A 20,623-nucleotide genomic window follows, 5' to 3' on the forward strand; every position below is an offset into this window, starting at 1 on the left:
GCATTTTAACACCAGTAACAATGTTGTTGAATTCTTTTGTTATCATCTTTTCATGTGATCCAAAATGTATGGTTTTTATTTTCAGAAAGGATTTATAAAAGCTATAGTCATGTGAGAAAAATACAAACGCATAGTTAGTTTCTTTAGTTTCGTTAAGGAGAATCTTATTGTTTTAAATGTCATTTAATCAACAACCAATTAGGTAATGTTGGTCCCTTCTTTGATCAAAATGTTAATTTTCCCCGAAGGAACCAATCAAATTTGTTCATTTATGTCTTGTTATTTAACTGTTATTTAAGTTAAATAATTCCATTCTGCTAACCTAGACAAGCATTGCTTGTAAAGACACGACTCTTTATGAGACCATTAATACAATCTTAATAAAATTAGTAACAGTGAGAAGGATTTCTATCGTATGTTATGGTGTCAGTTCATTTCATAGCCTAGCTCAGGTCTACAGCAGGATATTCAGAGTATACTACTTGAACATCGAACCAGCAAGTCTAACTCAATCGATTTGTATTTTTTTTTTATCCCAATTAAGATGTAAAACATAAAAAACCTAAAATCAGAGAAAAACAATAAGGAAACATAAGGAAACATCACATAAATTAATCATATAAAATAGATATACAAACCTGGTAGAAATCCGGGCGGACGGAGATGTGGTGAGTCATGTAAGCGCCATTTTCGTCGCCGAACAGGAAGTACGTCATGTATGTTGGGTAATCATTGGTTACTTTCTCGAAGTACCTAAACGAACATTAAAACATCTCAAACTGTAACAGAAATGACGCAGAATGCAGAATCGTAAGTCCGCATACTGATAACCTATAGGATTTTGTCAGCATGGCATACTGAAATCAAACTCATTTAATGTCCTGAGGGCAGACCTGTATGAAACAAAAAATATGTCCTTGTGGTAAAAGAATTCAAATGTATCTTTCAATCTATTATCATATTGCATGTCATTTGTTTTGTTAATGGAATATGTGCAATCGTGAGGACTTGGGCTAAACGATATTTTATACGAGACAACAGATGTTAACCACTCAGACCTGGAATTGTCTTCTCGATGTCCTCTAACCCTAACCCTTACCCTTCTCGATGTCCTCTAACCCTAACCCCAACCCTTCTCGATGTCCTCTAACCCTAACCTAACCCTTCTCGATGTCGTCTATTGAAGAAGCTTCATTCCGACTACAAATTATCTGCTATCACATTCCCACAGTTTTGTACCTGTCTGTACCGTCACTGAATCATCTGTTTTAAAGTCTTAATCTTTAAAATTGGTTATCAGTCTTGCTGTCTGCTTACAAACCTACTTTATGCACATGTTTAGCTACCAGCTCTAACAATTGTGATTATCAAGATAAACTGAAAATATGCTGTCTTTAAAGAATATCATATACCCTCTTGAGCCTGGAATAAAGAACATTACTGACTGTTCTATTTCAGCCGCTTTCCTCCATATTTACTAACAAGACAAACAGGGACGACTTGCTACTATCTTATGTTTAGCTGTAGGCTTTCGAGATTTCGGTCGTGAACTTTACCTTTCTTGATAGTAACATCACTACTATCCCAATCAACGGTGTTTACAAATTCGAGTTGATTCGGTATTCAAGAGCTTGCTCCAGATATTATGAATACCGTTATGGATGTCGACTGCTATCATGATCTTGTGGGAAAATATGATACATGTGTTTGTTTCTCTTATATAAATGTCCCTTTTTACTTTACTATGCTCGTTAGTGTACCTTGATCGATTTCTTGTCACTTCCCCAGCCGGGATAGGAGTATTGGTGTCTGTACATTGCATGTAAGAAACATGTATTGACTGTAGCGTAGTGACCACATACTTGTAACCTTTACAATAGCCAAGCATTGTGGTCATGTTGTAATATATGTATTATTCGCTAGACACTGACTGATTATTACTCACCGGTACAGGGGGACATCCGAAATTGTGACAGGTAGGTTTGTCATGACGGGTGTGGTCGACTCCATGCCAACAAACACATCCATTCCGATCGCCCTCTGTCGGCCACTACTTAACATATCACTTAGAGTAGTCTTCGCTTTGTTCCGGAAAATAATTTCTTTTGTAGCACTTCCGCCTAATGCTAGTTCGACTTGTTGTTCGATCAGCTCGAGGAGTTCGAGTTTAAATCGACTGTCCACTTTAAACTTGAGCACTGCCTGGTAATTGCTCTCTTTCTCGTTGTATTCGTTCGGGTAGAAATCACAGAAAATTTCCCCGCTGTCCTTACTCAAAGGACTGGCAACAATAAAAATATGTTTTTCTGGGGCATCTGTCATCTGGATTATATAAACAGACGGTTATTTTAGTAGATTTCTTCATCTTTGTAAACGAATGAGTATAACAAAACTATACTATTGTATAACAAAACTATACTATTGTATAACAAAACTATATTATTGTATAACAAAACTATACTATTGTATAACAAAACTATACTATTGTATAACAAAACTATATTATTGTATTTCTTAAGGATCCCTGTCCCATTGCAGGCAAAACACTAGAGTATTCCAATGTCGTTTTTCGTACATTGATTTACCTCCCATTTAATTTGTTTAGGATATCTCAGTAGCTTGGCAACTGGGCAAGGGTAGTACTGTTGACGCGGTAGCTGAGCTGGTTAGAGCGACAGTATAATGAACGGGAATCCAGGGTTCAAATTCTGGCTGACCCGGTGTTTTTTTTACAATATTGCTGATCCTATAGATAATTCATTTTTTTTCTTTTTCCTAAAGGTTCAGCAAAAATATGAATACCTTTTTACAAATTTATTACCAAAGTCATTATCATGCAAAAAAGGAACAAAACAAAAATATAGTATACACACAATGTACGGGGATCCTACATAGTATACACACAATGTACGGGGATCCTACATAGTATACACACATTGTACGGGGATCCTATATAGTATACACACAATGTACGGGGATCCTACATAGTATACACACAATGTACGGGGATCCTACATAGTATACACACAATGTACGGGGATCCTACATAGTATACACACAATGTACGGGGATCCTACATAGTATACACACAATGTACGGGGATCCTACATAGTATACACACAATGTACGGGGATCCTACATAGTATACACACAATGTACGGGGATCCTACATAGTATACACACAATGTACGGGGATCCTACATAGTATACACACAATGTACGGGGATCCTACATAGTATACACACAATGTACGGGGATCCTACATAGTATACACACAATGTACGGGGATCCTACATAGTATACACACAATGTACGGGGATCCTACATAGTATACACACAATGTACGGGGATCCTACATAGTATACACACAATGTACGGGGATCCTACATAGTATACACACAATGTACGGGGATCCTACATAGTATACACACAATGTACGGGGATCCTACATAGTATACACACAATGTACGGGGATCCTACATAGTATACACACAATGTACGGGGATCCTACATAGTATACACACAATGTACGGGGATCCTACATAGTATACACACAATGTACGGGGATCCTACATAGTATACACACAATGTACGGGGATCCTACATAGTATACACACAATGTACGGGGATCCTACATAGTATACACACAATGTACGGGGATCCTACATAGTATACACACAATGTACGGGGATCCTACATAGTATACACACAATGTACGGGGATCCTACATAGTATACACACAATGTACGGGGATCCTACATAGTATACACACAATGTACGGGGATCCTACATAGTATACACACAATGTACGGGGATCCTACATAGTATACACACAATGTACGGGGATCCTACATAGTATACACACAATGTACGGGGATCCTACATAGTATACACACAATGTACGGGGATCCTACATAGTATACACACAATGTACGGGGATCCTACATAGTATACACACAATGTACGGGGATCCTACATAGTATACACACAATGTACGGGGATCCTACATAGTATACACACAATGTACGGGGATCCTACATAGTATACACACAATGTACGGGGATCCTACATAGTATACACACAATGTACGGGGATCCTACATAGTATACACACAATGTACGGGGATCCTACATAGTATACACACAATGTACGGGGATCCTACATAGTATACACACAATGTACGGGGATCCTACATAGTATACACACAATGTACGGGGATCCTACATAGTATACACACAATGTACGGGGATCCTACATAGTATACACACAATGTACGGGGATCCTACATAGTATACACACAATGTACGGGGATCCTACATAGTATACACACAATGTACGGGGATCCTACATAGTATACACACAATGTACGGGGATCCTACATAGTATACACACAATGTACGGGGATCCTACATAGTATACACACAATGTACGGGGATCCTACATAGTATACACACAATGTACGGGGATCCTACATAGTATACACACAATGTACGGGGATCCTACATAGTATACACACAATGTACGGGGATCCTACATAGTATACACACAATGTACGGGGATCCTACATAGTATACACACAATGTACGGGGATCCTACATAGTATACACACAATGTACGGGGATCCTACATAGTATACACACAATGTACGGGGATCCTACATAGTATACACACAATGTACGGGGATCCTACATAGTATACACACAATGTACGGGGATCCTACATAGTATACACACAATGTACGGGGATCCTACATAGTATACACACAATGTACGGGGATCCTACATAGTATACACACAATGTACGGGGATCCTACATAGTATACACACAATGTACGGGGATCCTACATAGTATACACACAATGTACGGGGATCCTACATAGTATACACACAATGTACGGGGATCCTACATAGTATACACACAATGTACGGGGATCCTACATAGTATACACACAATGTACGGGGATCCTACATAGTATACACACAATGTACGGGGATCCTACATAGTATACACACAATGTACGGGGATCCTACATAGTATACACACAATGTACGGGGATCCTACATAGTATACACACAATGTACGGGGATCCTACATAGTATACACACAATGTACGGGATCCTATATAGTATACACACAATGTACGGGGATCGTACAGAGTATACACACAATGTACGGGGATCGTACATAGTATACACACAATGTACGGGGATCCTATATAGTATACACAAAATGTACGGGGATCCTACATAGTATACACAAAATGTACGGGGTCCTATATAGTATACACACAATGTACGGGGATCCTATATAGTATACACACAATGTACGGGGATCCTACATAGTATGCACACAATGTACGGGGATCCTATATAGTATACAAACAATGTACGGGGATCGTACATAGTATACACACAATGTACGGGGATCCTATATAGGATACACACAATGTACGGGGATCCTACATAGTATATACACAATGTACGGGGATCCTACATAGTATACACAAAATGTACGGGGATCCTACATAGTATACAAAAAATGTACGGGGTCCTATATAGTATACACACAATGTACGGGGATCGTACAGAGTATACACACAATGTACGGGGATCCTATATAGGATACACACAATGTACGGGGATCCTACATAGTATACACAAAATGTCCGGGGTCCTATATAGTATACACACAATGTACGGGGATCATATATAGTATACACAAAATGTACGGGGATCCTACATAGTATACACAAAATGTCCGGGGTCCTATATAGTATACACACAATGTACGGGGATCGTACAGAGTATACACACAATGTACGGGGATCCTACATAGTATACACACACTGTACGGGGATCCTACATAGTATACACACAATGTACGGCGATCCTACATAGTATACACACAATGTACGGGGATACTACATAGTATACACACAATGTACGGGGATCCTATATATATAGTATACACACAATGTACGGGGATCCTAAATAGTATACACACAATGTACGGGGATCCTATATGGTATACACACAATGTACGGGGATCCTACATAGTACACACACAATGTACGGGGATCCTATATAGTATACATACAATGTACGGGGATCCTACATAGTATATACACAATGTACGGGGATCCTACATAGTATACACAAAATGTACGGGGATCCTATATAGTATACACACAAGGTACGGGGATCCTACATAGTATACACACAATGTACGTGGATCCTATATAGTATACACACAATGTACGGGGAGCCAATATAGTATACACACAATGTACGGGGATCCAATATAGTATACAAACAATGTACGGGGATCCTATATAGTATACACACAAGGTACGGGGATCCTACATAGTATACACACAATGTACTGGGATCCTATATAGTATACACACAATGTACGGGGATCGTACAGAGTATACACACAATGTACGGGGATCCTATATAGGATACACAAAATGTACGGGGATCCTACATAGTATACACAAAATGTACGGGGATCCTATATAGTATACACACAAGGTACGGGGATCCTACATAGTATACACACAATGTACGGGATCCTATATAGTATACATACAATTACACACAATGTACGGGGATCCTATATAGTATAAACACAATGTACGGGGATCCTACATAGTATACACAAAATGTACGGGGATCCTACATAGTATACACACAATGTAGGGGGATCCTATATAGTATATACACAATGTACGGGGATCCTATATAGTATACACAAAAGGTACGGGATCCTATATAGTATACACACAATGTACGAGGATCCTACATAGTATACACACATTGTACGGGGATCCTACATAGTATACACACAATGTACGGGGGTCCTACATAGTATACACACAATGTACGGGGATCCTACATAGGACAAAGGTTTCTTGGCAATACATTGATACAGTAATATATATACAACTATGGAATTAGCACAACTGCTTGAAGTATGAATTGATCCAATGTTAAAATCACTGGGATCAAAATATTAAGGATCCTTTTACCACTGCCAAAAACTGAAACTATTCATATATTTCAGTATAATTGTAGCTTTGAGCTTTTACAAATCATTTCTGAAAAGAAAATAAGACCTTGCAGTACTTTTATAAAAAAATATAATAAAAAAGTAATAAACAATATATATATATATATATATATAAAAAACAGTGTTCTGGGAGTAAAATCTACAGAGTAGCTAGTCTGGGATTCAAACCCTTGACCTCAGATTGTTATACTTTCGCTCTAACCGACTAAGCTGCCTGGTGACTTGAATTGTCCTGCCCACACTCTGCTACAGTTATATGCAACAGGAAATTGAAGGGAGGTCACTGGAAATACGAAACCACAGTGATCCTTAAAATAACTTCGGTTTGATAAGTTTAAACACCTGATAAGTTTTACACTGTATAATGAATGACAACCTAAGTATTATTTAAATGTTTATAGTCTATATCTTGTGCTCCTTACATTAAACCCTCACCTGTACCGTGATGGATACAGGTAGAACCATTCCCGACATCAAACACATTACCAACCGTTCATTACAGTAAGAAGGGTACTAATACACGCTGGTATGACAATGTAAGTTGTTCCGCGTTTGAAAGATTATCATGTTCCTCCAAGAGGGACCCAAAACTGATTCATCATAAGTGTTTTGAACTACTTTCAGCTATGTATTTATATGGGTTATAAATATGATGAAGATAGAGTTTATATAGAATATTTTTGTTTTTGGCTACACTCCAAATTGTATCGAACAACCTCAAAAACAAGACAACATAACAAGTGAGGACGTCGTAACCGCATTGTTTTGGGAAAACTTCTTTTGCTTTTATCAGAAATGAATAAATGTTTATCTGTTATGAATAAAAAGAGTTTTCTCTCTTTTTAAATTAAACTATAAGGAATAACTAAGATTATTTTTCGGTTATACGGTACATGTTTATAAATAAATAAAAATAAAATAAAAAAAATCTGTGCACCATCTTGCGTACATCGCAGCACAGATTTATCCAAAGCGCACAGAGTTGTTTCGGTATAAACCGCATAAACCCAGAAAATTAATCATGGCTATTCCTTAAATATATGTTTGTTTACAAATGTGGTAGATTATACTAAGTATGTTATATAAGGATCACTGAAAACGAAGGAAAAAATAAATGTACTTTTCATTCGAGACGTTTTGTGATATCCATATTTGAAATTCTTAATTTTCTCGAAAGTAAAAGAGTAACGTCTTGACAATTTAAGGAAATACGGAAATCGCTACATAATTTGACCCGGGTGTGTGAAAACTGAGTGACGCGTTAATTCTTTTTCTTTTTCAATTCGTCATCGGTAGAAAAATATATAATTCTAAAATAGCGCATTTAGAACAACAAGACTTGTACTTATATTTAGCTTGAGTCATAATCAAAATACTGACTTCTCAGTAATGGAACTTAAAGTTATGGAGGCTTGAAATGACGTTATCCCGATTAATAAAGTAGTGAGTTCCGTTGCAGTATCCATTTCTTATACACCCATATGCATAATACAATGTATCACATCACGTTTGAAGATAATCTTTGCAGCTTTAATTCATAAACAAAATGTAGTTTTCGAAAAAATACCTTCACATCATTGTTCAAAATGGATGATGCAAATTTGTCTTTCCGAATACCACAAGGAAAGGACGTAGTATGATATTTTCAGGAAAACGTAACTGAGCGATCTTATGAATCAAAGGACTAGGGACGTTCAAGGTCATTGTCGGCCTCGTCGGGGATTGTGATTAGCTGTTATATTCGTAGTCTGGAATAAATGAAGTATGCAAATATGAAATTTAAATTTCATTCGAAAACTGGTTTAAGAAATACGGAATTACAGAGAAAGACATAAACCGGCATATTCAAAAGAAAATGCGTGATTGTCGTCTGTTATGTGCTATATGGTTGAACATAGGTAATTTTGAAATAAATTTACTAAACACTCTTCCATTTTTGAAACAAACAAAAACATATTCCACATGCTTAAACATCGTCATACCTGTGGTCATTCGCAGAAAGGAACTTTTGTTTGTCACATGCGGAGGCTTTCATTTCTGCATGCTAAATATCCAAAAATACCATATTTTGGCTATTTCTGCATAGCAACACAATTTCGTTGCTTTGGTAGGGCATATACGCATGCGCATTGGAAAAACTCTGCACTAAGAACGACAACCGCACTTAACCAATATGATGTTTATAACAGAAATCGTTTAATAATTTATTTTTATTTTTAAATTTTTATGAGGCAAAAAATGACACATATCGCCCGAAGTCCAAATTTGATGGCAATATATTTCCTGCAACAGATCACATGCATGAACCACAGCAACCTTCACGATTTGATTCATCCTGAACATAGAAACTTAGTAAAAGAAAACAGTAATATTACCTCTTCCACCGTTGTTATGACGACTTGCCGGAAACAGTTGACCAGAGACTGGATGCTCTCCTGATCGGCGACCCAAGGGTTCATCACTGTATTGATGAGATGGACTAGCCCACCTTCACAGGCCGGGGGTAGCTAGAGGTAACAAACAAGAGGAACTATAGTCAGGGTAAATAAAATACAAATAAACAGGATAGACAGAGGAATATATAACGCAAAGTAGCTAGAAGTAATAATAAGCAGAGTAAACCGAGGACATATACCGTCGAGGGTAGACCCCTTTTACGATTGCTCCAGGAGGTTCCAAAACGGAGAATCGAATAGCTGGTTTCTCCTTCGGTATATTAGTCGTCCTAGGTGTTGAGTACAGGTCCCACAGCTACATTTAGTCATAGTGGCCAAACTAAATAGTATCATGAAACAGCACGATCGTGACGAGATGAGGATTCAAAGTATTGACTGTCGGTCCTCGTCTCTCAATATGCAATAAAGAAACAAAGCTCTCTCTACGTCAAAACACAACGTGTTTTATTGTTAAATATGAAACGTAGCGTCAACCGTAATTCATAATTCCGGGGTACATAACGTGAAAATGCCTTACCCCGAGTCTGCGTTTAAACTGTGCTGCCGCCTTGTCTTTTCCGGAATGCTTCAGTTCAGACTTGGTTAGAATAAGAGGTACTCGTTTGACGTCATTCTTGCTAACACTCGTGTGTGAGAGTTTGTCGAACAGGGTCGAGTTAAGCTGGTTGGTGACGTCAATATCAGTATTTCCTCGGATGTTGACGGCGAAGGCGTTGATGAGTGCATCGGGCCCAATCTCACTGAGGAACTTCATCACGTCGCTGTCCTAGATAACACAGGGAGACATATGGATATTGTTTAAAGCGCCTCACTATCGTCTACGAAAGGTCACATTATACGGAAGCTGATCATGAGATAACGATGCTTGGGGTTTTGCTAGAAGAGCGACAAATTATTGGGAGCGCGAGGAAGAAATATTTGGAACGATAGAGCGCACTGTCAGGAGTGCGAGATCATAACATTAAAAATGGATGACACAGTGTTAGGAAAGCAAGCAAAAATAACCAAGTGCTTTAGGACGAAATGTGAGAAACTTGAGGGCAAATTCTTACAATATTAGGAGGCTGAGAGCATAATGTTAGGACCGTGATTACACAATATAACCTACATTTATCTGTTTCGCTTACCTTTTTGAGGTGCTCGTTGCTTATGCCCTTAATTTTATCGTTAATGAACCTCCGTGCCGCCTGAAGAGCTCGGTCCTTCTTGAAGGAAAACATCGGTATCCCCGAGTCTTCCTCATTAGGAAGGGGCTTCATCGGAACGCACACGAAATTGTCGTCGTCATTAGCTATGGTCAGCCATGCGCAGTAGAACAGTTTAGCTCCCATCATGCATTGGCCCAATATCCGTCCATAGCCGTACATATCAAGTCCGATTACCTAGAACCGTCCAAAAGTCGTCAGTAGAAACTCGGATAATTCGAACAATACATGTACTTAAGATTTCGAAGTTATAGTTTGGTCACATCATTTCAACGTTTAAGGTCTTCTTTATATCGACTTTCATTCAAGCTTGAAGGTATGCACATACTTAGACTGAATTTAGAAAGAAAACTACACGATTTCTGTATATAAACAAGCTATTTATGATGTTTTCTCGTTGCATGTTAGTTTAGAACCACATATTTTTGAATTGTTTTTTTTTAAACCGCGCGTCAGCGACCGTTAATTCATAACATTAATAACATTTGCTTGATTGTGAACATAATCGTTTGGGAAATTCGGAGATAGAATTACAATGTTTTCATTGACATCAAAATTTCAGTTTGGATTTTTTTGCTGTAATCAAGCGCAGTTAATTTCCAGTTTCATTTTCGCCAGTGCATTCTATATTCTCGTAAATATCGAATCTCTTTTCATAAATCTATATGCATGTGCGCAAATCTACAGGGTTGCTAAAGAAACTTGAAAGATCCTCAGACACCAAACTTTATTTTATCTCAAAGTTCGATTGTGTTAATGGAGATAGATAAAACAACTGTTTGATCAACAAACCCTGTGAGCCAATAAAACTCCGGCAGCGGCCGCTCCGGGTTTAGACCCCTCCACCCCGTACATGCCAACATCCGGTTCCGCTTCGTCCTGGTATATAACGGAAGCTGCGATCTGAACGAATCCTCTCATAGCGCCATTTCTGTAATCGTGGTAAGAGATGACATTAGAAGGGGTTGGTCTAAGCTAAAAAATATGTCACATTGCTAGTTATGATTCCAAGTAATTTAATAAAGCAATACAACTCTTTTTGGATTCTGGTAGAATGTGGTTTACAATAAGAGAAGCTCAACGAATTTACCAGTAGCGTTTAAGCATTGTGTGGACGAAGTCGACTAGTTCTAGGCAGATAAACAAAGTAAAGTTACAACCTATTTTGATATCTTAATCTGAACCCCGAAATTAACAAAAAGAAGAAAAAAAGGACTGTATACCTGTAACATAGACCTCCGGCCGGATATGGACAATACCCAGATTTATGCGGGTCCAGTGTGATGGTGTCTGCGTACTTGAGATGGAGAAGCTGCTTACGGGTGTAGGGGCTGAGGGGAAATACTGGTATGTATCCACCGTGATCCTTAATCAATGTGGCACGGGATGTGGTCTTGGAATGGAGCATGGACGTGAAATAGCCTCCCCATGCTGCGTCTGCGCAGACACAAAAGTTCAAACCCTGAAATGAGAATAAGTTAACGTTTATATTGCTGCACATTCACTTTTACAGAAAAGCTGGACATGACTTGTTGATGACAGCAAGAAACACGTAGAAGTGTGGTGTCAATGCTGTATACGAAAGTAACTTTATGATATCTGTAATCTTTGTAGAATGGTAACTTAGCTGCCATTATAAGATTTATTTAAGAGTCGTCGATCCATTACCGGTTACCATAAATATATTGAATGAACTACATATCGGTATATTATGTAGTATGTTTATTAGACAGATGTCATTCCTTGCCTTGTTTATGTTACCTAGACTACCGTTCTGAAGTTTAAGTAGTACACTGGTGGGTGTATTTTAATGACACGACTGTTTAAGCATTTATGTGGAGTCTCAGGAAATTCCTTTTTATTGTTTTCCATATCATTCTAAAAGGCACAATGCATTGCTAATGCTAATATCAACTCCAAATCAATAGGTTTTTTTGCTTGTGAGAGATCAACCTCAATTTTACGAGAGCTTCCGAACCAAAACTGTTACCTTTTCCCGGAACTCCTTGCGCAGGTTGATGACCTTTGCGAGCGGGTCAACTGCCCCGTGTTCCGTCGTGCCGATCACTACAACAACTGCTATGACGGGGACCTGTCTCTCCAGCAGTCCATTGAGGATCTGTCTTAAATCTTAAACGTAACAAAACATTGCTGAGGATCATAAGCGAGACATTTGTCCGGGTAAGATAAACGTATAATGGTGTCGTTATAGAACAAAAACGAACATATAGTGATGAACATGTTAAGTTCTTTTGAAAAAAGAATAATTAGATAAAAGGGATATAAGTATGGCGTTGCATGATTCCTTGTGTGCATATATCAATCGATAGGTGAGATTTAATCGTATTCGAGGCATCCCTATCACACATCACACCCATACAACTTAGACACATCACACCCATACAACTTAGACACATCACACCCCTACAACTTAGACACATCACAACCATACAACTTAGACACATCGCACCCATACAACTTAGACATATCACACCCATACAACTTAGGCGCATCACACCCATACAACTTATACACATCACACCCATACAACTTAGACACATCACACCCATACAACTTAAACACATCACACCTATACAACTTAGACACATCACACCCATACAACTTAGACACATCACACCCATACAACTTAGACACATCTGAGCATCTTCAAATATCCCAACCTCATCACTTAGGCACAGCCGGGCATTTTTAAAACATCATTTAGACTTACCCGGGCATCTTGGTAACAGCATGCCTCTACCATTTAGAACCCATCCGGGCATTGATATAAAGCATCATGACACTTCAATTTTGATTCATCCGGGCACCCCTACTGAACATTACACCTCTGTCATTCAGACACGTATGGGTATTCATATAAAACATTATTTTCAGTCATCCGGGCATTTTATTATAAACACTCACACCACTTACCATCTATACTCATCCGGGCATTTTATTATAAACACGCACACCACTTACCATCTATACTCATCCGGGCATTCCTATCAAACATCACGGAGATCAGGTTTTCGGATCCAATGCCCAGTAGAGTCGCTGCCTTTGTCCAAGAGTAATGATTGGAGGCCGGGGATACAACGACGGGTGCCTCAGTAAGTCCATGAACAAGTGCGAATTTAAAAAATCCCAAAGCCTGTAAACTGTACTTGGACAAACAATCTGCGAGAACGTCATTCGAAATCCCCAACTTCGACATATCTTCTGGAATACGAATAATGTCATCTATATCGAGGTTCAGTAGGTCCCAAGAACAAACTCCAGTTAACTTTTGTTTTGCGTCAAGTCTCGGTACAAACACTTCATAGTTCAGCGCGTCTTTTAACGCTTCTTCTGACGTCACAGCTTTTTTAATTGCGACCGGATAGAATTTGACGTTTCGAGCAGACCACATGGCTTCAATGTTGGCTACACTTCCGCCGCACGTGAGGTGGCCCCATGGCTCTGGTTTTTGCCCAAAGCTGTACCCGAGCATTTCACATATCTGTTTCCCGACCTGGATTTCCATGCCGGTTGTGACCGGACTGGCCTCCCTCGTTACGTTATTGGAGTTGTACAGTAGGGCGGCTATGTAGCCGAGGTTAGCGGGCATAGCGGTGTCCCACAGCATGTGACCCTGCAGCCATATTGTTAATGAGGGTTTTATTGTCATATATAATGTACAGCTATAGAGTGAAAGTCAATAAACAGATGATTATAAAATAAAGGAAAGTTTTTAAAGGTTTATTGATGCTATGAAACAACAGCATCTGATCCATAATATGAAATCATTTCTTTCGGGGATGGTAGAGTGTTGGGTACATTAAGGGTCCCCATCCCTCCCCAACCCCTGTCATCTTGTGGAATTTTCCGTCAAACAAATATCCCCATTTTCCCAATTTTGAACCCTCTCGCACTGAATCTGCCTCTGTTCATCAGTAGTACATACAAATCAGATGTTGGTGATATATCTCTCATCTACATGTCATCTGCATATAGGGCAATTTAAGTAACCAACATATTGAAAAAGTTCAAACACGTTACCTCGTATCGCAGACTGTGGTTTGGAGTAGTTTCTTTTAGTTCTTCTGTCATCTTCATTAATTCATTTTTCAGTTCCTTGACTTCGTTCCTGTAAGCCCGAGCTGTCTTAATGTCGTCAGTGATGTAGGGTTTGTCTGTCGGATAGTAGTTCGTCCGAAAGTCTATGTGGGCCTCAACAGCCGATTTGGCTAAGTCTGTAAATATATCTTTGTTCTCTCCCTTAGGTCCAAGAAACCAGGCCGCAAGGGCGGCGTATTGTTGATGGTACTTGTCACCATGGGGCATGAAATTTATCTCCGATATCTCCATCCTGTAATGAGATTATAGTGATACCTTGGTGTCAGTTGGGATGAAATGGCTACGTAGTGCAATAAAGGTCTACTTTGTTTTGCTTACTTTAAACCATCAATGGTTGATTTGATATTTTTTCTAGATGTTGTTAACAACTGTTTCATCTCCTCGTGCTTAGAACACTATTGTTTAACACGTCGACTCCTCACCAGAAGTCGAAACTGCGCCGACCAGCGCCAACCAGCAACAAGTATTGAGCGTGCCTTTTGACGTACACTGTTATACTGAGTTTAGTGTTTTAAGGTATCTGGGCATTAGAGTTATTGTTAACATACAATGATTTTAAATCGATAAATAAATTTGAACTGTTTTAGAGTTTCTGTAAACATTAAATGATGTTCTAGTAAGATAAGGGGTTTAAGAAATTGGGGTTGTCAAATGATGGCCAAGTTGTCCAATATCGCCCAGTGATGTTAGGTATTAATTGCGTCATTTACAAATATACGTAAAATGATGTTCCAGTGAAATACACTCAACACTAGCTACACTGTATTTACTGATACATTCTCATTTGTCATTTTATGAATAGCATTGACAACGATGGGTATCTATCAATTGTGAATTGTGTTGCGGTGGATGTGTAGTAATATGAGGCTGACAAGGCGATACTAACGAAGTTGAATCACTTTCTCAAGTCCATACAAGTCCATACAACAACATATTCATCGAAATAAAAGTCTTAAATCTTTAAAGTGTTAATAATTTAAACTTGCTCGTAACACGCATTTTCATTGGCTTATCCAACTAATAAAATGTAGGGAAAATGTGTGTTATTTAAAATAAAGCTTTAGGTAACAGCAGTACCTATGTATTATTTCTTTATTCCATCTGGAACATTAACTCACCACAGCGGTCTAACAGAGGAGATGACGTCATGCTCTTCTTTTATAGCACTTAGATTTGGGTAATCTCCTTCCTCCAATTCAAAACTGCGCTCTCGGAAACCCTTGTTTTTATAAAATCCCCATCTACAAAAATGACAAAAAATACATAAAAATGGTTTCATTTTTATCCAGGGTATTATGATGTTATGTATGAATAGAAACGAAAAACATGAATGTCTTCTTCTTATCGCCCTCAGGCACTGCACCACCTTATCCTTACAAACAACATTTCTGGAGGAGCAAAGAGACAGTCTTCATAAAAACAATCTTTTAAAATAAATCTGAAATAACGATAGAAAACACACCTGCTGTTCCTGTAGCATTGCAAAAGATTTGTCATTGGTGTCAACAATAAAAGAAATAGTTGACCGGATTCTACAATCATCACTAGAGGATTTCTGTATAACCGCGGTACTGAGAGCGAGGTCATTCTCGTGGGCTAACGAAGGATGCGACATTCCTTCATACAATAGTATAGACACCAGTTAACAAGGAAAGCTGATTCTTACAGCTTTTCCAGTATCGTGAGTAAAATTAAATGCACACTAGGTCTGGTCTGCCCGACTTTTATCTCAGTTCGTACATCTAACATAGGGTTACATTTGTATATGTTGTGGAACTCATCGTCAATGGTATTGTATGCACATACTTTCCATAGCCTTTCTTTACCTGGACTATAATGGGGTTTTCCCCTTTGATGCAGTAGCTTGGAAGATGTTCCTGTACAGTCTATACGTGTCGTTTGTAACTTAAGTTGAAGTACTACATACTGGGAAATTTTCGCTGCATTTTAATTTTCGCCCTTTTCGCCCTCCGTAATGTGGGCAAACTTATCCTGTCAGCGAGCTGTCAAGTAACATGATAAACAAAGTCATTAAAAGTGAAGGGCGAATTTAAAACTGGGCAAAAATAAACTTAACGGAAAAGGGTGAAAGTTTGATAGGGCGAACATTTCCTGGTATTCAGTATTTAGAATTCCCGTGTCCCTGCCAAAACTATAACTATGTATTGGAAACAGTGCTCTGGGTGTGCAAATGTCCCTGGACCAGATCCGGATTCGAACAATGGACCTTCGACAAATATACTGTCGCTCTCATCAACTGAGTGCCCTGGTCAGGGGTAGTATTGTGTCTTAATGTCCCTGGACCAGATCGGGATTCGAACAATGGACCTTCGACAAATATACTGTCGCTCTCATCAACTGAGTGCCCTGGTCAGGGGTAGTATTGTGTCTTAATGTCCCTGGACTAGATCGGGATTCGAACAATGGACCTTCGACAAATATACTGTCGCTCTCATCAGCTGAGTGTCCTGGTCAGCGGTAGTATTGTGTCCTAATGTCCCTGGATTAGATCAGGATTCGAACAATGGACCTCCGATAAATATACTGTCGCTCTCATTAGCTGAGTGTCCTGGTCAGCGGTAGTATTGTGGCCCGGTCGCGCTACAGTTAAATCTAAAACGGATTAAAGATAAAAGTCTACCTGTTGTGTCGGGAAACTTTGGACTTAAATGTATCACTGGATATACAAACAGTAAGGCGATACACAGAGCCAAACAAAGTAAAATTTACAGAAACCTGTAAGACTAGACCTAAAATATCAATCTCTAAACATGGTCAGTTCATTCAAATATTCAAGTTTTATTAATATAAGCTACTATAACCTGTCGTTATCTTTGTAAAATAAATAAAGTTTATATATATTATATCTAAATATTTACGCTGAATAAGAGACTAAAACGGAGTTCCTACAAAATTACATCAGTTACTTTATAACTTTTCATCTTATATCATGATCTATATTTTATTCTCAACAGTATTCAGACAATTACTGTGCAGGCATACATGTATTATCAGCAACTCTTGTTACAGACGATGAGAATGACTTTGTGTTAGTACAAGTACGTAAGTACATCGTACTTGTTTTCCAATTATCACAATCAAATGTCTTTGTAATTGTACATGTTGATACTGACTTGAATAAAATAGTGTTTAAACTGAAATAAAAGACGCTGAACTGGTGGATGTATTTAACAGTGACAACTCTGGGGTCCCACTTTCTAGATACGGGTTATAGATTAATGTTGTAGAGTTATCTCGCCAAAGTGGCTTTTCCTACGGGAATCGATTGTTCTGTGCTTTACCCTTCAAACTGGGCGCTAAAATACACAACTTAAGTACATCCTTATACCACGTTTAACAGTGAATAGACCCCCACCGGATACCCAGTATGACCTGTAACATACAGTATCAGTTTATGTAGTGGCTGTATGTGTTACTGTCTCGAGGGTTTAGTTTGTCAACACTCGGCGATGTCACATTTATGTTCTTTATACATGATGAGCTAATAATGATGAAATAAATGGTAAGTTTTCTACAAAAGAATCGATTCCTGTGTCACACGATGTTTTGAAATTAAATCATAAATGGGATGTTGGAAAGCAAAAAAAATAAATATATCTAAACAAATATTAGCTCAAAGTTTGTGATAATAATATATATGGAGAGGTGATTCTATGTGGAATAGCCTATCATGTGTTGCCTTGATAGTGAAAGCAGGTACCGATTGCTGTACTCAGTGTTACCAATTGAGACCCCTGTGCACGTCCTTGTGTGCTTACTTCCAGATAGGAGTCTGCAAAATAAGCGAACGGTTTTCTGCTGAGATTTTTTCGCACTATTGAAATATTTTTTATTGTTATATCCTATCTGAGACCAGTACTGAGGATCAATAATGATCCTATATCGGAAATTTACATAACTCAAAGCAGTTTCACGTACTTCAAGGAATCCCTTTCACATACCATCACTTCTGGCCAATTGGAAATAAATGGAATCTTATATATTTCATTAGGGCCTATGTTTAATAACAAACACAATCAATGTCTTAACATTCCGGTACACAATTCATGTTTTTTTACTGAACATTTCACATAGAAGCGTTGCTACAGTTTGTCTTGCTCTAGAATGGCACTAGACATTGACCTTCGTCAAATAATTGTCGTCATTGGAAACAAACTCGTCGCTATGTTTGACGTCAGTATTGAAACAAAAACTAATTCTGGTATAGTCTACAGTCAGACAACAAGAGTCTGGTTGAACAAGACAATTTATACATTTACATTCTGACCTGTAGTACCACTGATGGACGTCATGACCAGCAACACCTGTACTCTGATTGGCTTTCATTTGGAAATAGGTGCCTCGTTTTTGGCATTTCAAGTGATTATTTTATGTACATTTAGCAAGATGGTTGACACTATTGGTGGACTTTTAGTCCCCAGGGGTTGGCCGAAGCCTTGAATATAGACTTTATTCTTGCATGGTTATGTAAAATATGAATAATCTGTTTTAACTAAAAACGTTTGTAACGGTATACGTATTTGCCTTTTGTTTTAGTCTACATACGATTTGGAACGCTTCAGACATGGATGGTTCAATATTTGGACCGTGCGTTCCAGCAACGTGTACTAAATCAACTATGAAGGGAAAACGCTTACTGGGTTTGGCTTCTGCTTCGATTAAAATGAAAATAGGTTTTCCTTTTCCTGGTCTTTTCACTGATTCTTTTCCACGAGAAACACTATATTAGCAGTGTAACCATAGGATTAAGGCATCAATGTATACTCTCATGGAATATCTCCACGTGATCGGTCATGACCCAATGACTGAGCAAAATTGTGTAATGTGTAATAATATCATTTTAATATTAAATACATGTAAAGCGACTTTGATTTTTGAGTTGTTGTGTTGTAGTGTTTGTTTGTGTGTTTTTAATTCCTGGCAACAGCCAGGGTCATGTGAGGGCTGGTAACTAGGGAGACACAACAGACGGGGTCATATGAGGGCTGGTGCCTAGGGAGACACAACAGCCAGGGTCATATTAGGGCTGGTGCCTAGGGAGACACAACAGCAAGGGTCATGTGAGGGCTGGTGCCTAGGGAGACACAATAGCCAGGGTCATGATAGGGCTGGTAACTAGGGAGACACAACAGACGGGGTCATATGAGGGCTGGTGCCTAAGGAGACACAACAACCAGTGTCATATGAGGCTTGGTGCCTAGGGAGACACAACAGCCAGGGGCATATGAGGGCTGGTGCCTAGGGTGACACACCAACCAGGGTCATATGAGGGCTTGGGGCTAAGGAGACACAACAGCCAGGGTCATATGAGGGTGGGAACCAAGGGAGACACAACAGTCATGATCATATAAGGACGGGTGCCTAGGGATACACAACAGCCAGGGGCATATGAGGGCTGGTGGCTAGGGAGATACAACAGCCAGGGTCATATAAGGACGGGTGCCTAAGGAGACACAACAGCCAGGGTCATATGAGGGTGGGAACCAAGGGAGACACAACAGCCATGATCATATAAGGACGGGTGCCTAGGGATACACAACAGCCAGGGGCATATGAGGGCTGGTGGCTAGGGAGACACAACAGCCAGGGGCATATGAGGGCTGGTGGCTAGGGAGACACAACAGCCAGGGTCATATTAGGGCTGGTGCCTAGGGAGACACAACAGCAAGGGTCATGTGAGGGCTGGTGCCTAGGGAGACCCAACAGCCAGGGTCATGTGAGGGCTGGTACCTAGGGAGACACAACAGCCAG

General features: G+C 39.1%; 1 protein-coding gene across 1 annotated transcript in view; it reads right to left on the minus strand.

Moving 5' to 3' along the window:
• LOC110445893 overlaps positions 1–20,623 on the minus strand; it is a 47,980-nt gene that overhangs the window by 9,623 nt on the left and 17,734 nt on the right. The window contains exons 4-14 of the mRNA XM_021490742.1: positions 15,970–16,092; positions 14,774–15,083; positions 13,715–14,366; positions 12,723–12,862; positions 11,956–12,194; positions 11,525–11,663; positions 10,655–10,909; positions 10,045–10,293; positions 9,447–9,578; positions 1,946–2,322; positions 639–753 (exon numbers count right to left, since the gene is read on the minus strand). Of these exons, the coding sequence (XP_021346417.1) occupies positions 639–753; positions 1,946–2,322; positions 9,447–9,578; positions 10,045–10,293; positions 10,655–10,909; positions 11,525–11,663; positions 11,956–12,194; positions 12,723–12,862; positions 13,715–14,366; positions 14,774–15,083; positions 15,970–16,092 (2,731 nt within the window). The remainder of the gene's footprint in view (positions 1–638; positions 754–1,945; positions 2,323–9,446; positions 9,579–10,044; positions 10,294–10,654; positions 10,910–11,524; positions 11,664–11,955; positions 12,195–12,722; positions 12,863–13,714; positions 14,367–14,773; positions 15,084–15,969; positions 16,093–20,623) is intronic.

Source organism: Mizuhopecten yessoensis, unplaced genomic scaffold, assembly GCF_002113885.1.
Source record: "Mizuhopecten yessoensis strain PY_sf001 unplaced genomic scaffold, ASM211388v2 scaffold2401, whole genome shotgun sequence".
Lineage (NCBI taxonomy): Eukaryota > Metazoa > Mollusca > Bivalvia > Pectinida > Pectinidae > Mizuhopecten > Mizuhopecten yessoensis.